We start from the raw sequence: 20,394 nt of genomic DNA, 5'->3' as shown, positions 1-20,394 counted from the left end.
AAAAACAAATAAAAAAATCATAAATTTTAAAATTACATTTTTAAAGGTAATGTAGGTTTATTTCCAGTCTGTTTATATCACCATGGTAATTGCACACCAGCTAACTGGAGTCACAGTCCATGAAGTAACTAAAACCCAATCACTTCCAGGAATTAGTTCTTTTTCTCTCAATCTTTGTATAATTTTCACATAAGAGACAGCGCTGTAAGTGAGGGAAACTGACCTATGATGTGAAATACTTTATTACAAACTCAGTGTAAGGCAAGTGTTTGTGTGGATACAAAGGGCATACGCTGGTTAATTGTGTCCAAAAGCTGCTGTGACAACAGGGAAGTTTTGCAATAACGTGCATCATAAATGCCTATAACACATCTGTCTATACTTCATACCCATCAGTATTTTGTCTGTTCATGCCCTCCTGTGTTGTCACTAAGCACAGAATGGCTCAGGGTTGTGGAATGGGTGACAAACAAATCAATGAAATCCTTGAGGCTGACACAGGGCACTGGGGGAGGAGGCAAAGAGCAAGAACCCCAGAGTGGGAGCACACAGCTCTGCAAGGAAAGGAGCACAGCACCCAGCAGATGACTGGGGCTGTGGGGATGGCATTGGGTGCCCATTTTCCAAGGAAAGGATCACAGCACCCAGGAGGTGACTGGGGCTGTGGGGATGGCATTGGGTGCCCATTTTCCATGCAAAGGATCACAGCATCCAGGAGATGACTGGGGCTGTGGGGATGGCATCGGGTGCCCATTTTCCATCCCTTGACCAGCCCAGCATGTCCTCCTTGATAGAACTGGCCTGAGCCAATTAGCTGGGCAGCTCCAGTGACAGGAGCATGGTCTCTGTCAAGCCTGAGACTGGCAGAGTGTGTGATACTGCAAAGATCTAACACAAATTATATATTGTTTTCTCAAAACATTCTGAACTCTACTATGTTTATGTTCACCACCACTACGATGGAGGCAACAAACGTACAAAAAAATCTAATATTGCCTCCACTGTACTTTTTAAACTGCCTTTCAGTCTGAGAAACAAGAGTTACCCTGACATCTGACAACATTTAAAAAAATATATAATATAATATAATATAATATAATATAATATAATATAATATAATATAATATAATATAATATAATATAATATAATATAATATAATCATTATATATTATATATTATATATTATATATTACATATTATATATTATATATTATATATTTATAAATACATAATATATACTTACAATATTTATAAATATATATAATAATATATTAATAGATATAATATAGCATAATATATAATATATATTTACATAATAATTACATAATTTAATAATATAATATAATATAATATAATATAATATAATATAATATAATATAATATAATATAATATAATATAATATAATATAATATAATATAATATAATATAATATAATATAATATAATATAATATAATATAATATAATATAATATAATATAACATAATATAATATAATATAATATAATATAATATAATATAATATAATACATAATGTGATTATAAATATAAATATTTATAATTATATATAATTATATATAATATGTATTATACAATAGTAATATATATAATTATATATGATCTATTATGTACTATATATAATATATAAATAGATATTATACACTATATATAATATATAAGTAGATATATTATGCATAAATATAATATACTATTTAATATAATATTAATATAATATAATATTTAATACAGAAGCATTGGACTTCATTTATAAAGGGAGAGGTTGTTTCCAGATTACTGAACGAAATTGCTGTGTGTCAGTCTGGTGGCACTGTTACATCCCCTCTAAACACACCCATGCCATAAATGGGTATGGAACAGAAAATAGCTGAGAATAGCAAATCCTCCTTGTGCTGGGGCTGCACTCAGAGATTCTCAGCGCTCCACTGACACTGAGATAAAAGCACTGGGAGAGGTTTTTTTGTAATCTAAACAGACAGAAAAAAGGACATGGAGGAAACCACAAGCCAGGAGAACAAATTGGTTGGATGCATTTCACACAGCCAGAAACAGGAGAATTGAACAGAAAATCAATGACCTAAACCACCTGTCCAGAGTTTGAATTCTTTATATTGTCCTTCTCCTTCTTGCTTTACAAAAGTAGCATCACATGCATTTTTTAGGTAGCCCTAGCAAGAAAAGGGATCAACAGCAGTTTCAGGCTATTGAGAGTGTTTCCTCCTGTCCAGAAAAATGTTTCTTTTCAGCTGAGTGGAAAGAAGCAGGGTTTAAGAAAAGTGGGGGCTCTTATTTATTCTTTCCACAAGATAATTGTGGACAAGGAGCTCTAAAGAATAAATAATTACCTATTCAGGCTGTTCTTTTAAAACATTTTTCATATTCAGAAACCATTACAAGCAAGAGGCTTGTCCCTGTTGCTTTACACTAACTCAAGTAGTTCCATTCTGAGGAACACCTTTTAAAGCCTTTTGATTTTATTTTTAAACCTGCAGTGCCAATTTTTGTCGCAGTAAACTTTTAAGTGGTGAATATTCCCATTCTACTTGTTGCATTACTAACACTCCCTGGCATTATAAATTATTTTCCTAAGTCTGTATAAAGAATGCTGCATGCTTTTACAAGCATTTTAGGTTTTCATCATCATTCACCTAGGAACATGACAACACAGGAACTCACACATAAAAGGAAATTATTTATGTAGAGGAGAGAGATGTAATTGAAGTAATGGGTGGACCACAGATGGAATCAAAGTGTGAAGAAAGTTATTAGGGTGGAATTCCCATTATTTGACTCAGTTTGTTCCTTCCTTTGAGTCCTCCCTCTGAGGGTCTCTCCTGTTATTGCAGCACTGGAAGTAAAGATGGGTGCAGATTTTGGATTCTCAGGTTCACACACACTGGAGAGCAGAAGTGAGCAGCTCAAGTTTACTGCTCCTCAAATATCAAATAATTAAGAGAATCAAACTACACAAGAAAAGAAAATGTCCCAGGGTATCATTCTTGTTTGCTTCAACTGGCTCACCATAAATCTTCATAGCTTGGAGTTATGCTTGCTAGCATAGTTATTTGAAAGAAATTCATTTATATCAATACATGTTAGAATACATCAATTTCTACATGAAATTGTAAGAAGCTAAGCAGTTATGATTTCCACTGCAATCTTAATGATGAGGGATAACTAGAGCAGTTTTACATTTTTCAGCTGCTCACATTTCTTTTAACAAATGAGCCTGTTCAGACCTCAGGTAACCTCCATGTATCACTCAAACCATAAGAGGATGACCAGTCCTCATCCTTTTTCACCCCCAAACAGATGAGTTTCCTATGCTGTCCTTCCTGCGACTTTCAGAATCTGAAATCCTTGAGGAACCACCTCAGATTTTAGAGAATACCTAGAAAGTGTAGAAACCACGCTTAATTTCACAGCAAAAATCACATCTCCAAAGCCAATTACATCTTAATTCACACTAAAATGTTTCATTGCAGGAAAAAAAAAAAGTAAAAATAGTACCTCAACAAAATAAATACTTTCTGCAGCTTTTGAAATATTTTGTTGAAAATAAAAGGATTTATAGTTCACTGAAATAAATGACATCATATTTCAGCTGCAGAACCAGGCACATTGCAATGGCTCTCATACAGCAAGGCTTCATTAGTTTCAAAGGAGTGTGACACAAAATCTACATCCATCCTCAGAGCATAACAGCAGCCAAGAAATTTTTTGACTTATAGACTTAGCAATTCCAGTACTCCCCACTCGAGTTTCTCTCTCGTGTTCTGAATAGCCCAAGAGTTTAAAAACTCTCGCTGTTTTCCTGGCACCTTCAGTGACAATCTGTTTTTACTTAACAATTTTTTACTTAAACGGTTATTTAGTCCACATCAGGACTATAAAATGACAGATTCTGACCCTTTTTTATTTATATTTAATTTTTTTTTTGTCTGACCCTTTTTTATTGTCAATCCATTGTAGTATCTTGTCCTGTTTTTCTAAAGATCAAGTCCTCTACATAAAGAAAACTACTCAAAACCAAATGTATCACAAATCACTATTTTCCATAACTAGTTTTACAAGTCCAAGTGGATATCATCAGACTGGAATTCCTTGGCTATTTTCATGGATTCTTTCTAGTTTCAAGTAATTTAGCATATTTAGGTGTAAAAAAGTATCTCAATGTTCCCATTCATTATTGATTTTATCTGCCAGGAGGAACCTGCATTCAACCCCCAACCCAAGCATGTAATTCTCATTTTCTCCCTAGCCCCTTCCTACTGCAATGAAGATCCCTCAGCAGCCACTAAAAGCTCCATCAGAACAGCCTGAACCCTGACCCTTTAGTCTTCTTTGGGCACACTGATGCCACCTATTATTACTTCCCAGCTGTAAAAATGACTAGGAAAGGCAATCACAGAAAATAACCAAACTTAAAAGCCTTCAAACCCCTGATCTCTGAGCTTCAGGGACTAGCAGAGGTCACTGTGAGAGTGACTGGTGTTTTAGTGCATTCTAAATCTGAAACCTGAGCATGTTTATCGCTTTTTACTGGATGATAAGCAGCATCCCTTAAGTCAAAGCCAGCATCCCCAGAATTAATTGTGCTATTACCAATCTTTTATTTTACCTTAAATTAGGATCACTGTGAAGAGACTGGGATTTTGCCTTTGAAGGCTAAAGCCTTAACTAATTAAGCTACAGTAATAAATGTAAGCTTCAAAGCTAGAAATTAAAAATCATTAAAAATGGTTATAAACAACTGCAACACTCCATGGCTTTGCCTGCATGTCATATTTTTTTGATCTTGCCTCATTTTTACAGTGAAATATTTAACACCAATGAATTCTGGGCATCCTAAACTGAGTCATGTTCAAAGTCTGGATGACAATGAGTAGAAATAATAATATTCAGAATGACAATTTTAGAATAACTTCTGGATTTTCAATGTTGTAGCAAAAGGCTAGTTGCTGTTATTAATGCCACTGCTTTTCAATACAAACAAACAAACAACAAGGAGGCTGGACAGCTTCAGAGTCTGAAACAGAGAAATGGGATTTTGTGTTCAGTCCCTGGGTGTAAGTGGGCTGACAAGCGCTGGATTTGCTGTGGTGTAGCTGAGAATACACACTCCTCTGAGCTGCTAAAATAACAAAGAAGATTTGGGGAGTTTGTGGTAGCATCTTGTAGTTTAGTGAATATTCAGGCATCCTTCCTGGCTGGTTTTGTTGTCTCCTTATTCTTTACAGTGCTTTTAGCACAGCCAAAACACAGTCAGAGTCTGAGACTCCACGTGCCCAGGAGGCGTGAGCTGGAACTGCTTCTGAGACACACATTTCTTGTCTGGGGGGAGCCAGAGCTCTCCTCTTGCTAAGAAAGGCTCTCTATAAATTTATCAAGACCAGAAAAGTAGCTGAATATGTAATAGGCCCAGCTCGCTCTGGTACAATTACCTAGCTCAGCCTGGCTGGGACACAAGGCTGTGTCACAAATGTGACTTTATCAGCCCAGAAATGGGGGCACAGTGACAAGTTTGGCTCTTCCCTTCCAGGGTGAGAAGGGACATCCATCACCTCACTGCCCTGAATGTTACCTCCTGTTTTTCTGCTTCAGGAAACACCATGAGCAGCAGAAACCCCCTCCACACCAGGATGCTCACAGTGCTTCTAGGGAGTAACATAAAAGGCTTCTGCACAAAAAGAATAATCTGCTTTGCCTTGTGGATAGGACTAAAATGAGTGGGCTAAAACCACTGTACAGAAAGTTCAGACCAAGCTTCATGAAAACTTCACAACTTCACCAGGAACATGGTGAAGTGTGCAACACATCACCCTGGCAAGCTGCTGCATCTCTGCCACTCCAGATCTGTAAGATTAGGACAGGAAAGTGTTTAAACTGTTTCTCAGGAATGACGAGGGGCCCGGCTTGGGCAGGAGCATGGACTGACAACATCCTGAAGTTCCTTTCAGATCTGTTTTTGCACAGCATTGCTGACGAAATGTGGTTGCTGTTGTTGGAATGCAGGCAGATGTCTCTTCCAAAAGCCATCCACCATCTCACAGCACTTTGTGAGGGACAGAATCCTGACAAACTGATTCAGTAGATCCCACCTTGTTTCTTTCTAGCCAAACCACCCCTAAGCCTGAACTGTTGCAATTTCTTTGTGGGTTTTGTAGGGCTTCATTTTCTGGGGGGAGGGATTTTTTGGCCAAGGGGAGGGAATGTCTCTGATACCCTGCAAAAGGCTCCAGGATGCCACGGTGGGTTTAGTTATTTTAAAGGTCAGTTGAATTTCAACACCAGTCTGTGAAAATCTTTTTTTGGGCCAGGGCATGAAAAACTGAAATATGGAAAGCTGCTGATCCTGAAACTTCTCAGACTTAGAAGCTTATACTGGTATTTTCAAGCTTTCCTTCCAAAGTAGGAGACAAAAAATACAATTGCATAAAAAAGAGAAAGTGAGGTATGCTTCCACCATGATAATTTTAAGAACCAGGACTTTACACATACTTGAATTATTCACAATAAATTCATTAGATAAAGAGACACGAAAAGCCATTCATTGCAGTCTTGTGAAAGTCTTTGTGCTCCAGTTATGAAAAATGCTGATCACATTTGACAGCCAGCATTTTCACAGGCACATTTAGTCCTGTTAGTCTCCCCTTATTCCTTCCTGGAAACACAGACTAGTCAGGAAGGTAACTGCACAGAAGACTCCTATTTTTCCTGTCATCACCCTTGATGTTTAACATTAGATAGAGGTGAAAAAAAGCACAGATTACAGTAATTTTCTCCTGTGACCACTCAGGTTTGACGTGCACCATAATGTGTGCACTCCTAGAAGGGGCAGACAGACTTAGCTTTGTAGGCATGGTGATGAAAAAAGGCAGAGATATCGGGAAAAAAGAAAGTTTCCATAAGTGAAAACCAACACACCATTTGAAGTTTGGAGAAGTAACATTTAAATTAAAAAAAGGAGATCATAGGAATGGGTACAGAAAGCATATCAAAGCACTAAGGGCAGATGAGAATCACTGAATAGGAAATGTCTCTTAACAGAGTTAAGTGTTCTTCTTAGTAACAAAGGAATTACCTGGTGAAAAAATATTTGCCCAGGTGAAAAATATGAAATGCATGAACTACCTGTGCACCAGGGCAAGCAGCAAGGAGCAAACACAAGGACTCAGTTAAGCACACCTCCAAAAGAACTTCACCCTCACTAACAACATAGAAATATGGAATAAGTAAGTGTAAGTTAGTAGATAAAATTCAATTCAATAAATAGGTGTTTCCCTGGTCCTGTAGAACTCCTGCCCCTCTGCACTGAATGCCTACATGGAAGCTGGGTTTTTGTCTTTATTGTTTGGTTTGAGATTTGGGGTTTTGTTTTGGTTTGTTGGAGGGGATCTTTTGTCAATAGGTTTTGTGTGTGTTTTTAAAGTCAAATGCACACTGGTTCTACTGGAAAAAAAAGGTTATTTTTATAAGGTAACACAAATCCTGATGGAAGAGCCAACTATTTACCTTGTAAACTACTGCAAGGGTTGTTGCAGAGGAAGAATTCACATAGATTTAGACTTAGTACAGTTTGCTCAAGGAGATCTTAGCAGACATTTCAGCACAGATCAGAAACTGCCCTGATTTATTCTTGAATCTGGGCCCATTAATAAAACAACCAATCAAACAAACAGGGAGAACTTTCCAAGCACTAGAAATTTTTCCTTCTCCAATAGTTGCACAAAATACTGAAAACAATACCAGGATGATGACAAAGACCTCTGATTCTCTCTTACACTTGAAGACTGATACATTATATAACTGCAACTTCCACAATCAAATAAAATATGGCCATAAAAGACATTCCACATTACCACACTATTACATGTACAGCTACTGAATATTGTTAATGTTGTACTTGTATCTGTTTGAGTTTTCTCCTACTAAATACATTACGCAAATTTAATTTTCCATAAAAACCTTTAATAAATTAATGATACTAGAAAACAAAAGTACATTATATTAAATCAAAAACTACAACAGAAATAGTAAGTTCCTCCAACAATTTAAAAAGACAGGAGTTTTTATAAAAAGTGCATAGAGGTTGTTCCAAAAACATAGGGAATGCAGGCCCTTCAAGGGAATGAAGGGTTCCATCAGTACTATAATACTATGCCTGGACTGCAGATCATGAGGCCAAATATTATCAGGAAATAAACTATTAGTATCAGGGAATACACAGAAAGTATTTACCCTTGTAAGAAGTAGATATTTCTCACAATATAAATTGAATTAATAAACGGAGAAGCTAGATTAAAACTACTGTCTAATGTAACCTTTATCACAAATGCCATTCTGTCTAAGTTCAGTATTTCAAAGGATGATTTTCTACACAAAAAGTAAACCACTATTTAATGAAAAATGTGTTGATTCTCCCAATGTAAAAGCTGAAGAAAATAATTAGGCTAACAAATTCCCAGTGAGCAGAGTTTGCAGGGTCAGTGACAACAGCACGTGATGAACATCCCTGGAAGGATCCTAAGGGAATGCAAGCAAAAGAACCAAATCTAACATGGAACACACACAGGAATAGAGGGGAAAATGACAAGGACATCTTTTCACTAGGAACTGATCTTCATGCAGCCAAGAATCACTGGGCACCACGAGCAACAATCAAACTTGATATTAAAATGGGGGTGAATATATAAAAACCATTTGGGAGCTCTGGCATGGCAGGGTAGGAGCTGATGCCAGTGTGAGATTTAGGAAAAGTGTCTGAGAACAATTATTTCAGGATGCTGTAAAATGCTGTTTGGGACAAGCACTTGGACTTCTGCTTCCTGAACATGACAACTCCCTAAAAACAAGGACACACACCTTTACCAGTCCCTTTCCTTAAAAAAGGTGAAGATTCTTAAGCAATACCACCTTTTTAACAACTGCACCATCTTACGGCTATCAAGCTTTACTATTCTCTCTTTTCTTCAAAAATTATTTTTAATGAATGAGGGAATTTAAGAGACAACTTGCTCAACACGAAGAAGTCCCACATTCTGTTTAAGGGACTCAGGACAGAAAAAGTGTCAGGTAAAATAGACTTAATGTAAATGCCATACAAAATGTCTATGACATACATCTATCATACAGCAACCTGAGCAAAAATGTTCAAAACCTCCATTAAATTTTCTGTCAAAGTCTCAACAGCTAAAAGTACTTACACAGTAAGATATGATTTGAGCAACTTTAAGTATTTGTCACACATTTTGTCCATAGCCAGGGAGCAGAACAGGAAGAGAGAAAGCAGGGGCTTTTACTGCTGAAGAAAATTAATTATGTATTATCACTTCAGGCAATTGCAATGATTAATTTCTATAAAAGCAAATTCAAGTGTAATTGTGTCATTATTGTGTTTTCATTAAAATATATTGATAGTGGGTGCCTGCTGTATTATTCTCTTTATTCTGTTCTGCTTCACAACAAGTTCAGTATAGGAAACACCTCATTTCAGGATCTGTGGGCCAACAGTCAGGTCCTGAGTACTCAGACACAACCTTCAAATTACGCTGGAAATTCCTTCCTTACAAATGCCAGTAATTCAAAATCATTGAAATTCAAAATTTTCAAATTCAAAATGCAGTCCACAGGCTCAAATGGTGCTGCTCATTAACATTCCTACCTGCAAATGGAACAGGTGCATCTTTATCCAAAGCAACTAGGGGAGGGTCCAAAATCACAGTGTCGTTGTTTTCAGTTATGATTCCATGGTACGATGTCTCAATCCAAGGTTTGTGTTTATTCACTAGAAAAGAAGAAACCGTGCCTAATTAATTTGGTTTGTGTTTCATATCCATTCAGCTTATTTTATCTATGAAGAGAAATTTAACATACTTCCAATATTAATGGTATTACTCAAAAGCCACTAACAAACTACTCAAAAGACACTGCAATAAGCATTCAAATATAAAAGAAAAATGACATGCACATTGTACTGCACTGATGACAAAACCAACACTTGCAGACATCCCTCCAATTAAGACACTGAAATAAAAAGACAATTTGCAAAATATTTTTGATGTGTTCTCAGCTGTCAGCCTAACTAGGTTCAGAGAGTTTTGCAGGAATTACTTTCAGTTGCAAAGCCCTGGTACAAGAGAAAGGGCATCCTGAGAAACCCAACTTGACAAGACACAAAGCAGAAGGGTGGGTGAGAACTCTCAACTCTTGGTCACCTTCTCACTTTGTATTTTTGGAACAATACCTACAATTACTTCTGTGTTTTGTACATTGCAGAGAAAACAAACATCTGCATTTTAATTACAGATAAAAGTTTGCACTTCTTCACAACATAACCAGGGGATCTGAAGTTTTTCTGGGGAAACCCGTCCTTCAAATCCACCTGTTGAACATTTGGATATCTGGTCTTGAAGCACACAGGAAGATCACACAAAAAGACACTTTAAGGAGGGACTACACTACACCATCAGACTGTCTTATTGCTGAACCCTCTCCATTTACACCCCTCTCACCATCCATCTCCTATTGGCTGCAAAGGATGAAGATACAAAATGAAAAGGAAGGGGAAAAATGTAAGAGGCTTTGCTTTGCTGTGGTTATAAATTGAGCTTTCTTCCTGCAGGCACAGTCTGAATGTTATGTCACTGGAACTCCTACATAAGGAATACAATGGTGACAGCTAAATGAATTTCAGTTTGAGGAATGAGGTACTCCCCCAGGCAAGAGGGAGCACTGCACCAAGGAATATCTACCCCATTTGCAGCAAACTCAGATGCAAGGTAATTTCTATAGCTATTATACAGCTGTGTGTACCAGATGCTGAGGAAAATACTTGGTGAGTTAACAGAAATCACCTCAAAGATGGAGAGTTGACACTTAGAGTGAAACCAAATGTGAAAATAAAAAAATAAAATAATTATGAAACCAAACAAAATCTTCAGATATAACCCTAAACTCTTTCCTGTCTTGCCTTCTGTAAAACCCCCAGACATCAATGAGATTGGAGTTTCTCGAATTGTGAAAAAAGCAGCAAAACCACCAAGACAACACAGGGTTCTAGCCACAGGTAAACATGGGCAATTAGCAAATTAGCAAATTATTTTTTCACTGGCTATTTGGGAAAGCCCACAAATATATTTATGGCAAATTGAAGTTCATTCTGTTCCTTTGTTGCTTCTTTGTCTAACCATTAGGAAACTGTTGACTTGGGAGACTGATCCTTCTAAAGCTGAATTATTTTATATTCCAGCACTAATCTGAGAGCTCTGAGTTCATTCCTATGTTGCAATAGATCTTCTTTCAGAAGAAAACCTACTTAACTTCACAGTAGTTGGTTTTTCCCCATTTTTGCAATAACTAAGCAATAGGAAAATTAAACTGGGGATGTGTCAGGGAAAGGTGAAATGGAAAACAGGGATCTCAAATCTCTATCTTGTAATGACTGTACAGCCAGAGGAGAGATTGGTGAGTTTATGTAACAGATGAAGGCCAAAAGTCTTGTTGATGTTGAAAAATGAGAATTGGTGGATGCAATTTCAGAGCTTTTTATGGCATTTGGGATTCTGGTTTGCAGGGCAGTTGAAGCATTCTGTATTTGTTAATGGAATGTGTGAATTGCCCGAGCATGCAGACACAGCAGTGTGCTCCAGTGGCACACTCAGGTGTGGCTCACAGGCTGCACTGAGCCAAAGGGCATCCCCTGACTGCAGGCAAATGCAATTGAACCACAATGAGGCAGTGAACAGGAGCTCACATGAAAAGGGAACTCCTTATGCGACTCAAATTTCTAGTACCAAATGCTTTTAATTCCTCCTGGTCCTGTTAAGGGTCTGAGCACTTAAAAAAACAATCAAACAAAAAACCCAAACAAGCAAATAAAAAAAGCACCAAAACTTTCTTCTTAATGATTCCTAGGAAATACTTTGATGGCACTTTTACCTAAGGAACTCTCAGAATAGAGTGAGCACAATTCTACCAGCCTTAGCTTTCTCCAGTTGGTGTCCAATGAGCAATAACAGCAGTCAAATGAATGGCAGCAACATCATTCCTTAAATTATATTGGGGGGAAGAAAAGAAAAGTACATTGTGAACAAATGCTGCAGTTTAGACCTTAGAGACTCGTGCTGGGAAGAGGAAAAGAACAATAAAGCAAAAGCAAAATAAAATAATATATCAAATTATTTGCAAGCTCTTGTCTTGAAGATGAATTTGGGAGATACATCCCCAAATGTAAAAGCTATGGCTATATAAGCTTTGTGTGACCTGTGGTGTGGAAATTTCACAAATGGAAAACATCCATGCTCTTTGGGAATGTAAGGCAATTCTTTTGCATCAGATGATGTCTCTTCAAATATTTTCACATCATGAAGATTATTGATCCTTTTGCACTGTTTTGGATACTTGCTTCAATTTAAGAAATCTCTAATCCTGAGATGAGCAGCTGGTGTTCTGGCTGTGGGGCTGTTTATATTCTCCCTCCTAAAGGCTGGTAAAATGTTACCATACCATACCAACCAACTGCAGAAACCACCCTACAGGCTTTCATTTGTCAGTGCAGAAGCATTATAGTAACAGGAGTACAATAAGGACAAAATGCATGAGGCCATCATCTCATGAGCAAAGCCACCTTTTCTCTAAGCTGAGACAGACACTTGTTGGGGCGTGGGGAGAGGAGGAGTGGGTGGGAAGCAGCACGTGTACAAGGGACACATCACAATGGTATTTGCAAAATTCAGATGGTTCCTGACTCAAATCAGTTAGGAAATGTCACTGATGCAAAAAGAACACATTATAAAATAATTATAAAAGAAAAGATATGACTATTAGAAGGTTTAACTCCTGACACCAGGGCAGATTCAATACTGTCAGTTGATTTAACTGATGCTTTCTAAACTTCAGGCAGCTAAAACCTGAGGTAGCAAATTGTAATGGTTAAGAATTGCTTTGTGAAAGCAAATGCTTTCTTTCTTTTTCTCCTCTAAATAGCACGATGGATTTATTTTCCATTTAATTGTGTTGATAATATGTTCTCCCATCTATAGCTTAAAGAGGTTGTCAATTCCAGAAAAACTGGCAGAAAATTTAGGCTTTCTTACCACCTCTTTCAGCTCTAAGTCTTTTCATCTGCTGACTTAATGATCTTCAGCTCAGCCTGCTGCAATCCTGTGTAGGTGTCAAAGGCCTTCCTCTCAGAACCACCCAAACTGAGGATGCCCAGGTGATAGTAAAAGGTTTTAAAATCTTAAAATTTGGGGAATTAGAAAGAAGCTGGACTTAGTGGGGCCCTGGAAAAATGTTAAAAATAGACTCTGAAAATGTTAGGCTTCATGTTCGCCAGATCATGTGAAATTGCACCTGCGTAAGCAGTGTATGATAAATGATATAATTGTTAGATGTGATGATTGTTTTGTAATTAAATATAATTATTGTTAATCGTAAGAAGAATCACGAGAAACTATGTTAGAAGTTTGAGGGGGACCATGAGGAGCCTATGCTTGGCTGAAATCTATGTATACAATAGAACAATATGTTTAATTATTAAACATGAAAGTTATATAACGATAGAACATAAAAACATGTTCATCCCAAACCCATGTCGAAGTCAGATTTGGGTTTGTACCCCTGACACCCAGAGCTCTTCAATAAAAGCACCTGCATATAATCATTCTTGCGATTATGTGTTTCTCAACACTAACACAGGAAGCCTTTGAGGCACGCAGGAACTCCCACTAACTGCTGCAGAATGTCAGACTGAACCTGCTGCAAGCCCTCCCCTAGAACAGCAAGGCACGCTGCTCCAGCCCTGCAGGGAGATCCCATTCCCCAGGGATGCAGCTGCCACAGGAACAGCTGCAAGGCACAGTGCCCCTGGCTGGAGGTGCCCCTGGGCATGGGCAGCACTGACCCGGTGGTCACTCCTCCCTGGGGAAACGCCACAGTGACACCTGTGGGGTCAGCAGTGGACAAAGCTCCGCCTGGCTTTTCAGCTCTTCCGAAGGAAATGGCAACCAACACCACAATTTGTACATTGTTGAGTTTCTGTGAGTTGTTCTCTGTAGAGCTTTAACAGCCCTGGGCTCTGGACCAAGAAGGAGAAACTTGAAAGAGGGTGAGGTCAGAAGATGATTTATCACAAGCGTGGCTTGTGCTGTGGTCATTCTTTGATAAACAAGCGAGAAGTTTTGAAATTTCATATCCTTGAAGAGAAATTCACTGGAGTCTCCAGTAGCTCCAGTTTCTGGTGGCTGGATGTCACTACACTGAAGTATTTCAGAGATTGTGTTTTACTAAGCAAGTCCTCCTCACAAGGGTCATCCATGTGACTGTATTGTGCATGTGTAGCTTTATAACACAGGAGATCTTAATTCCCCCAAGGTATGTCTTGAGATAGAAACCTGGATTTCCAGAATGAGCCAGGAATAGAAACCAAAGACAGCAGCAAAATCCCAGATCTCATAAAGCAGCAGCTAAGAACAAAAATGTTCAGAAGATAGGCAGATTTGGGGGCTTAGGTCACTAAAGAAATGAGGATTGGAGCTTGAGAAAGAATTTAAGACTTCCTCTGGAAGGCAGAGAAAACAAGAACATGGATTTTTGCATGCTTTTTGAGGAAAAAGAAACTAAGTAAAAAGTGGAAACTGAAAATGGCTGTGAAGTAGGAGAAGCAAATAAATGTTTGAATTTTACAGGATTAAATCTGTCTTAGCATTAGGAAAAAAATTGAGTAGCTTTATCAGGAGGAACTGTGTTTCCCTACCTACAAAAACTCTGAAAACTTTCCAGAAAGGTTCTGATATAAAACACATTTTATATGCTTTGCCAAAGACAAATTATAGAGAAGAAATTTATTCTGTCCCACACACTTCGTTCTCCCTATGATGCCATTGCATGAATTATTGAAATTCCAGTAGTTATGTTCTGGCTTTATTTTTAGATAGACAACTTTAAACTATAATGCTTTATGTGCTTTTACATAAAATAATAACATGAAAATCCTGCCCCAATTAAGGCAACAAGAGTTTTGACATTAAGATCAGTTAAAGCAGAATTTATATGATTTATGATGTGTGATTATGAGATGTGAACTCTTTGGAGAACATTTTAACTGAGCAACACATTATGGGCAGTGCATCTCAGCAACATTAAATTACTCAGTGGAGCTCCTGTGGATACCTTGGCGCTGCTTTGATTTTGCTGCACAGCAAAAAACCTATTCTGCACCAAATTTCCTGCCATAAACACATTTTCTGGCCTCCAAGAGAAGGCCCTTCAACAATGACAGTTCCCATCAACAAAATTTGTTCTTATATTAAAAAAGGGGCAACATTTGAAAAGGAAGACACTTTTGTTAGTAGCTAATTCTTATTACAAACTAATTTGACCAAAAGCACCAAGTGCCTTGCCTAATACACTTGATAACATCAGTCATTTCACTGCTGTTGGCTATTTCTAAAGTAAGATAACATACTCTGTACTTATTCTGACATGTTGAGATGCTTATGCAGCCATAAATATGATTAATTCTCTTGTAAATCTGTTTCTTTGGGGTTTTTTGTGAGTGGGGGAGAGAAACTTAACACTGAGGAAATGAGTATTACACATTTAACAGGAACATTGAGAATACTTTGCTCAACCCAAACCTGTGCTGTTCAGGAAAAAACAATCTAGCCACAAATTTTGTAGAACTCCACTGACAATGCTGAGATGTAAAACTTTCAGCAGCATGTTTTACTTCTGATCCTTATTTCTGAAGAGCACATATTGAATTTTCATATCCATACAGGAATTAGTCTTTACACCCTGTCTCATCGCCCTCTTTTAGGGAATGGATCACACAGTTGTGGTCTCTGGGCCTTGAAGTGCCTTTAAGCTTCAAAGTTATTTTAATTAACACAAAAGACATTTCGACTCCTTCATCACCATGCCCTTATAAATTTATCTACTGATAGTTGCCATAACAGACTTCAGAGAACTCAAACCTGAATTCTGAGCTCCCAGTCTCCATGCCTCAGCACTAAGAGCAGGAAGCTGTTCCTGTCCCATATCTAAGGAACAAAATTGGAATTAGGGATTAGTCTGTCCCACAGCTATCCACAGGAACATTAACAACACTTATTGATTGCATCCTCAGACATGAAAATTACACACTGAAAAATCTTGGGGAAAGTAACCAATGATCTAAAAATGTTTTCATTGATGTTTCAAGGGCACAAAAAAAGTCACAAAGAAGGTGTTTTCCTATGTATTTACTTGCACTCAAAAAGCATTTCACTTGTCTTGCTTATCAATGCTGATCTTCAACATGGATTCCTCATTAACAGCTTCATTCTCATTTAAAAAGACATAAAAGCTTGAGATGTACAATATTTAATCCTTCTATCATTTAACTTCACTTCCTTTGCTATTTAATAACTCCACGCTCACTGTATGAAGCTGCCCCAGTCTTACACACATTATGTCTTTCATGTGGGGTGGAAGTTGTTCAGAAAATGGATTTATTTTTCCATTATGAGCATTAACAGCAGGCATTTTAACTCAACCTGACTCTTGTCCTTATTCCTTAAATAAACAAGAATGGAGTGAGCTCTGAAAGGTTCTGTCAGAGCTAACCAGGGCTCCCAGCACTGCTTCACTGACTGGACATCAATGCATTGCAAATATTCCAATATTTCACATAATTCTGAGGAACACACAGATCCCCAGTGAACATTTTTATCATGACAGTATGTTTTCATAGGAAGCAAAAGAAATCAAATACAGTGGTTGTGCAGAAAAGCAAGAGCAATCCCCGAAAAGCACCAAAGACAGACCTCAGTGAGGAGCTGCAGGATGCCCTGTTTAACTGAAGAAAAGAACATTTGCATCTGTAATACCTCCCTTACTGCCTGAAATACCAAAACTAGGGCCTTCCAATTGCTGCTGTTTCTCCTATGAATAACTCCCAGAGTTATGGTATCTCTAAAGTGAACATTGCAGATGCTAACGAACTCAGGACATTTTAACACTGGCTGAGGAGATTTTCAAAGGTTTTTCAACACCTTATAATTCAGATTAGCACATTTTCCTTTCTAAATAGTACCTTGAGTTGAAGCTTTAAGAAAGGATAGTAAGGTACCTCAGGCTTTATGCAATTATGTCTCAAGAGTTTCAGCAATACTCTGTAGCTGAGAAAAGTATTTTGAAAAATTCCAAGTTAAAACCCCTATTATGAGGCTAAAATAAATGAAAAAAAGGCTTTAAAAATGGTAGCCTTTATAAAATTTCATGCCACACTTTTTTGATAGCACAGATTTGAGTGCTATCTCAGTGTACAAATTTAATCTCACTGAAATCCTATGCTCCTACATATGAGCCTACACATTTGGAAATCTTGGGAATTGTGATAGATACATCCTAATGCCATGGATTTTAAAGGAGTCGGTGGTTTCTTTTTTTTTTTTTTTTTTTTTTTTTTTTAATAGAAGAAAGTATTGATGGTTATGTTTTCATTATTTGTTTAAAATTACAGATTGCCATGCAGCAGGGGCTGAAGGATATTGCAGTGGAGAGAAGCTGATCATGTATAGGACAGGTGTTGCAGCAAATTACCTGTCCTCTACTTCATCCAGCAGATCTTGAAAGAAGCTACTCATCTTTTTTTTTTCATATGGTCACCCCTCCTTCTAAATGAACTATGTTGGTTTTGAAATTGTGACTGCACTACAGAAGAGATACTTTATTCCCTGATGAAAACCAAGAAACTCCAATTCTTTAAGAGCGGATAATAGAAAGAGAGCAAGAAACTGAGAGAGACGGATAAATTCTAGGCACATTTGTGTGTAGGCAAAGGCTCATGAAGCTGAAAGGTCAAGACAGAGATGTGAAAATGCACAGAAATCCAGAGCTGGGGGCATGAGAACCCTTTTGAGTGCGTATGCTCTGATAGTCTTGCACCATTTGTGCATTATGGGCAGCGCACAGGGGGACTGCAGGTGTCACATCCACTGTTCTCAGGTAGGGTGGCACAGCTCTGTTCCATGCCAGGCACAGGCTCATCACAGCCTGTCCAACAGCCATGGACCAAGCCCACAGATAAACCACAAAGTGTCAAACCAGTAATGCAGGCAGAAGGGCACCACAGAGAAACACCACAGGAAGACCATTTGCAAGGATTTATTTTGTGTTCAGATGTCGTAAGTCAAAATGTAACTCAAAATAAATCTATTAACTGACTTTCCATCCTCACTCCACATCTCTCAGAATGTACCTTTAAGTGGCATTTGTCACACGGTCCCACACATTAATAAAACAAGGATTGCATAAGTTTTCCTACCATCAGTGCACCAGGCAGGTGTCAGCTGATGGTGTTGTGTCACAGACATCTTTTATGAAAAATCTTTTCTTTTGGATTTTTCCTCCTGAAAAGCTGAAAGGCCTCAGGAACAAAATGTAAACAATGGTTATCTGCTGCTGTGGAATGCAACAGGTGCATCTGGGATTGGTCTCATGTGGTTGTTTCTAATTAATGGCCAATCACAGTCTGCTGGCTCAGACAGAGTCGAGCCACAAGCCTTTGTTATTCATTCCTTCATTTTCTGTTCTTAGCCAGCCTTCTGATGAAATCCTTTCTTCTATTCTTTTAGTATAGTTTTAATATATATCATGAAATAATAAATCAAGCCTTCTGAAAGATGGAGTCAGGTCCTCCTCTCTTCCCTCATCCTCAGACCCCTGCGTTGCCCTTCTCAGTCCCAGCAGAAAGCAGGAATGCAGTAAATGACACACAGGCAGAACAAAGGGAACCCTGGAGTGTCTCCTGCCTTGGTTCCATTCTGTGCAGCTCTATCCATGGTGGTCATTTCTGACAGACTCTGAAGAACTGCTGTTCTTGGTTTTTGGGACAGAGCCCAACTTCTTTGCACTTTCATACAACAGCTCTTATTAGTTTGTAGTCCTGACTGAAGCTTCTATACACTTCAAAACAAATAATGATCTGTCTACCCCCCAAAATCAATGGGAATGTGGCTGTTCCAGACATTGTAAGAGTCAAGACCTCTGTGTTTCAGCTCTCCAAGGCACAGAATGCCTGAATTCCATGAGCTATGGAATCCATACAGTGAACACATTGACACCTTGCTTTTCACAACTACTCTGCATTCTTCAGACATATTCTACCTACAGTTTAATTTTTTCCACTGCATTTGTTTTCTTTTAACAGCTGAGTCTAGACCTAGGAACTGCCTGAAAGAAATATGTTTTTAAGCTTTGATGCTGTTTCTGATTATAAATAGCTCTGACTTTATAACAAAATGCTTAATTTAATTTATTTTTATGCACCTCCTCATTATCAATGCAGTCTTTATTTTCTCCAAGGCAGTCTTTTCTCTCAGTACATTTTCTATAGACTTAAACCTAAAATTATCACTGATCCTATTTGAATGGTTTACTCTTCCCTCAAAACTCCCTCACATCTTTTTTTTTTGCATTTCAACCTGGAAATAGGCTCTAATTTTTCTTTCTTTCATTAACATCCTCAAGTGTCTCCTAATTCCTGACTGTTTTGAAACATATCAGTCTATTTACATAGAAATTATACTGCCAACAGCTAAGTTTTAAAATGCAATTCTTACATTAGCAAGTACTCTTTCCTCCTTTATGCATTTATGCATTTAAGTAATAAATGCTGAGTACAGGCAGAGCTTGGGGTGAAAGTGTGGCACAATTTGCCTGCATTAGGAGTCAGAGTTCCCAGAGCTCCAGTCAGAGCTGGACCACATCCTTGCACCAACAATTAACACATTCTTGTCTCCATATGGATCCAATGACAGCACCAATGACAGCACCAAGATGTTTTACTGTGCTATAGCCTCTTTAGGAATGAGAACAAACTATCAAATTCCACAAAAACTTTCCAGCTCTCTTGAATCTTGACTCCAAGGAACCTCCCTGTACAACTGTCCCTCTCAGGTTGGCCTGACGGTATAAAAAGGTGAGGAAGAAGATGTCCAAGTAAAGGAAGGTAAACCTGGAGACCTCCTGAATGAGGAGGGGGTTTTACTGTGTGGTTTTGTATAGGTAGGAAGATTGGTCAGCCTTGCCCAGGTCCCCTGTGTGAAAAGCACCAATCACTTGTTTTTAAAAATTTTAAAAGTTTAATAGTAATAAAATGGTTATAAAAATAGTAATATAATTAGAGTAATAATAATTTGAACAATTTCAATTAGGACAATATGAGAGACAAAGAGTTACGGATGTTCAGGTACCTTTTTCTGGGCAGCAAGAGCCCAAAAAAGGACTTAAAGGATTAACCATTAAAAACAACAACCTCAACCTATTGCTGTCTGGTCATCATCAACTTCTTCCTCTGAATCCTAACAACGCCTTCAAGGCAGGAAGT

The 20,394-nt window shown here is 37.9% G+C and overlaps 1 protein-coding gene across 2 annotated transcripts in view; it reads right to left on the bottom strand.

Annotated features, from left to right (window-relative positions):
• The window catches only part of CLSTN2 (calsyntenin 2), a 311,640-nt gene that overhangs the window by 177,541 nt on the left and 113,705 nt on the right, over positions 1-20,394 (bottom strand). For both annotated transcript variants that reach the window (XM_063166527.1, XM_063166528.1), the window contains exon 2: positions 9,682-9,804. In XM_063166527.1, coding sequence (XP_063022597.1) covers positions 9,682-9,804 — 123 coding nt within the window. The remainder of the gene's footprint in view (positions 1-9,681; positions 9,805-20,394) is intronic.

This window comes from Melospiza melodia, chromosome 12 (assembly GCF_035770615.1).
Source record: "Melospiza melodia melodia isolate bMelMel2 chromosome 12, bMelMel2.pri, whole genome shotgun sequence".
NCBI lineage: Eukaryota > Metazoa > Chordata > Aves > Passeriformes > Passerellidae > Melospiza > Melospiza melodia.
This window is presented reverse-complemented; position numbering and strand designations above follow the sequence as displayed.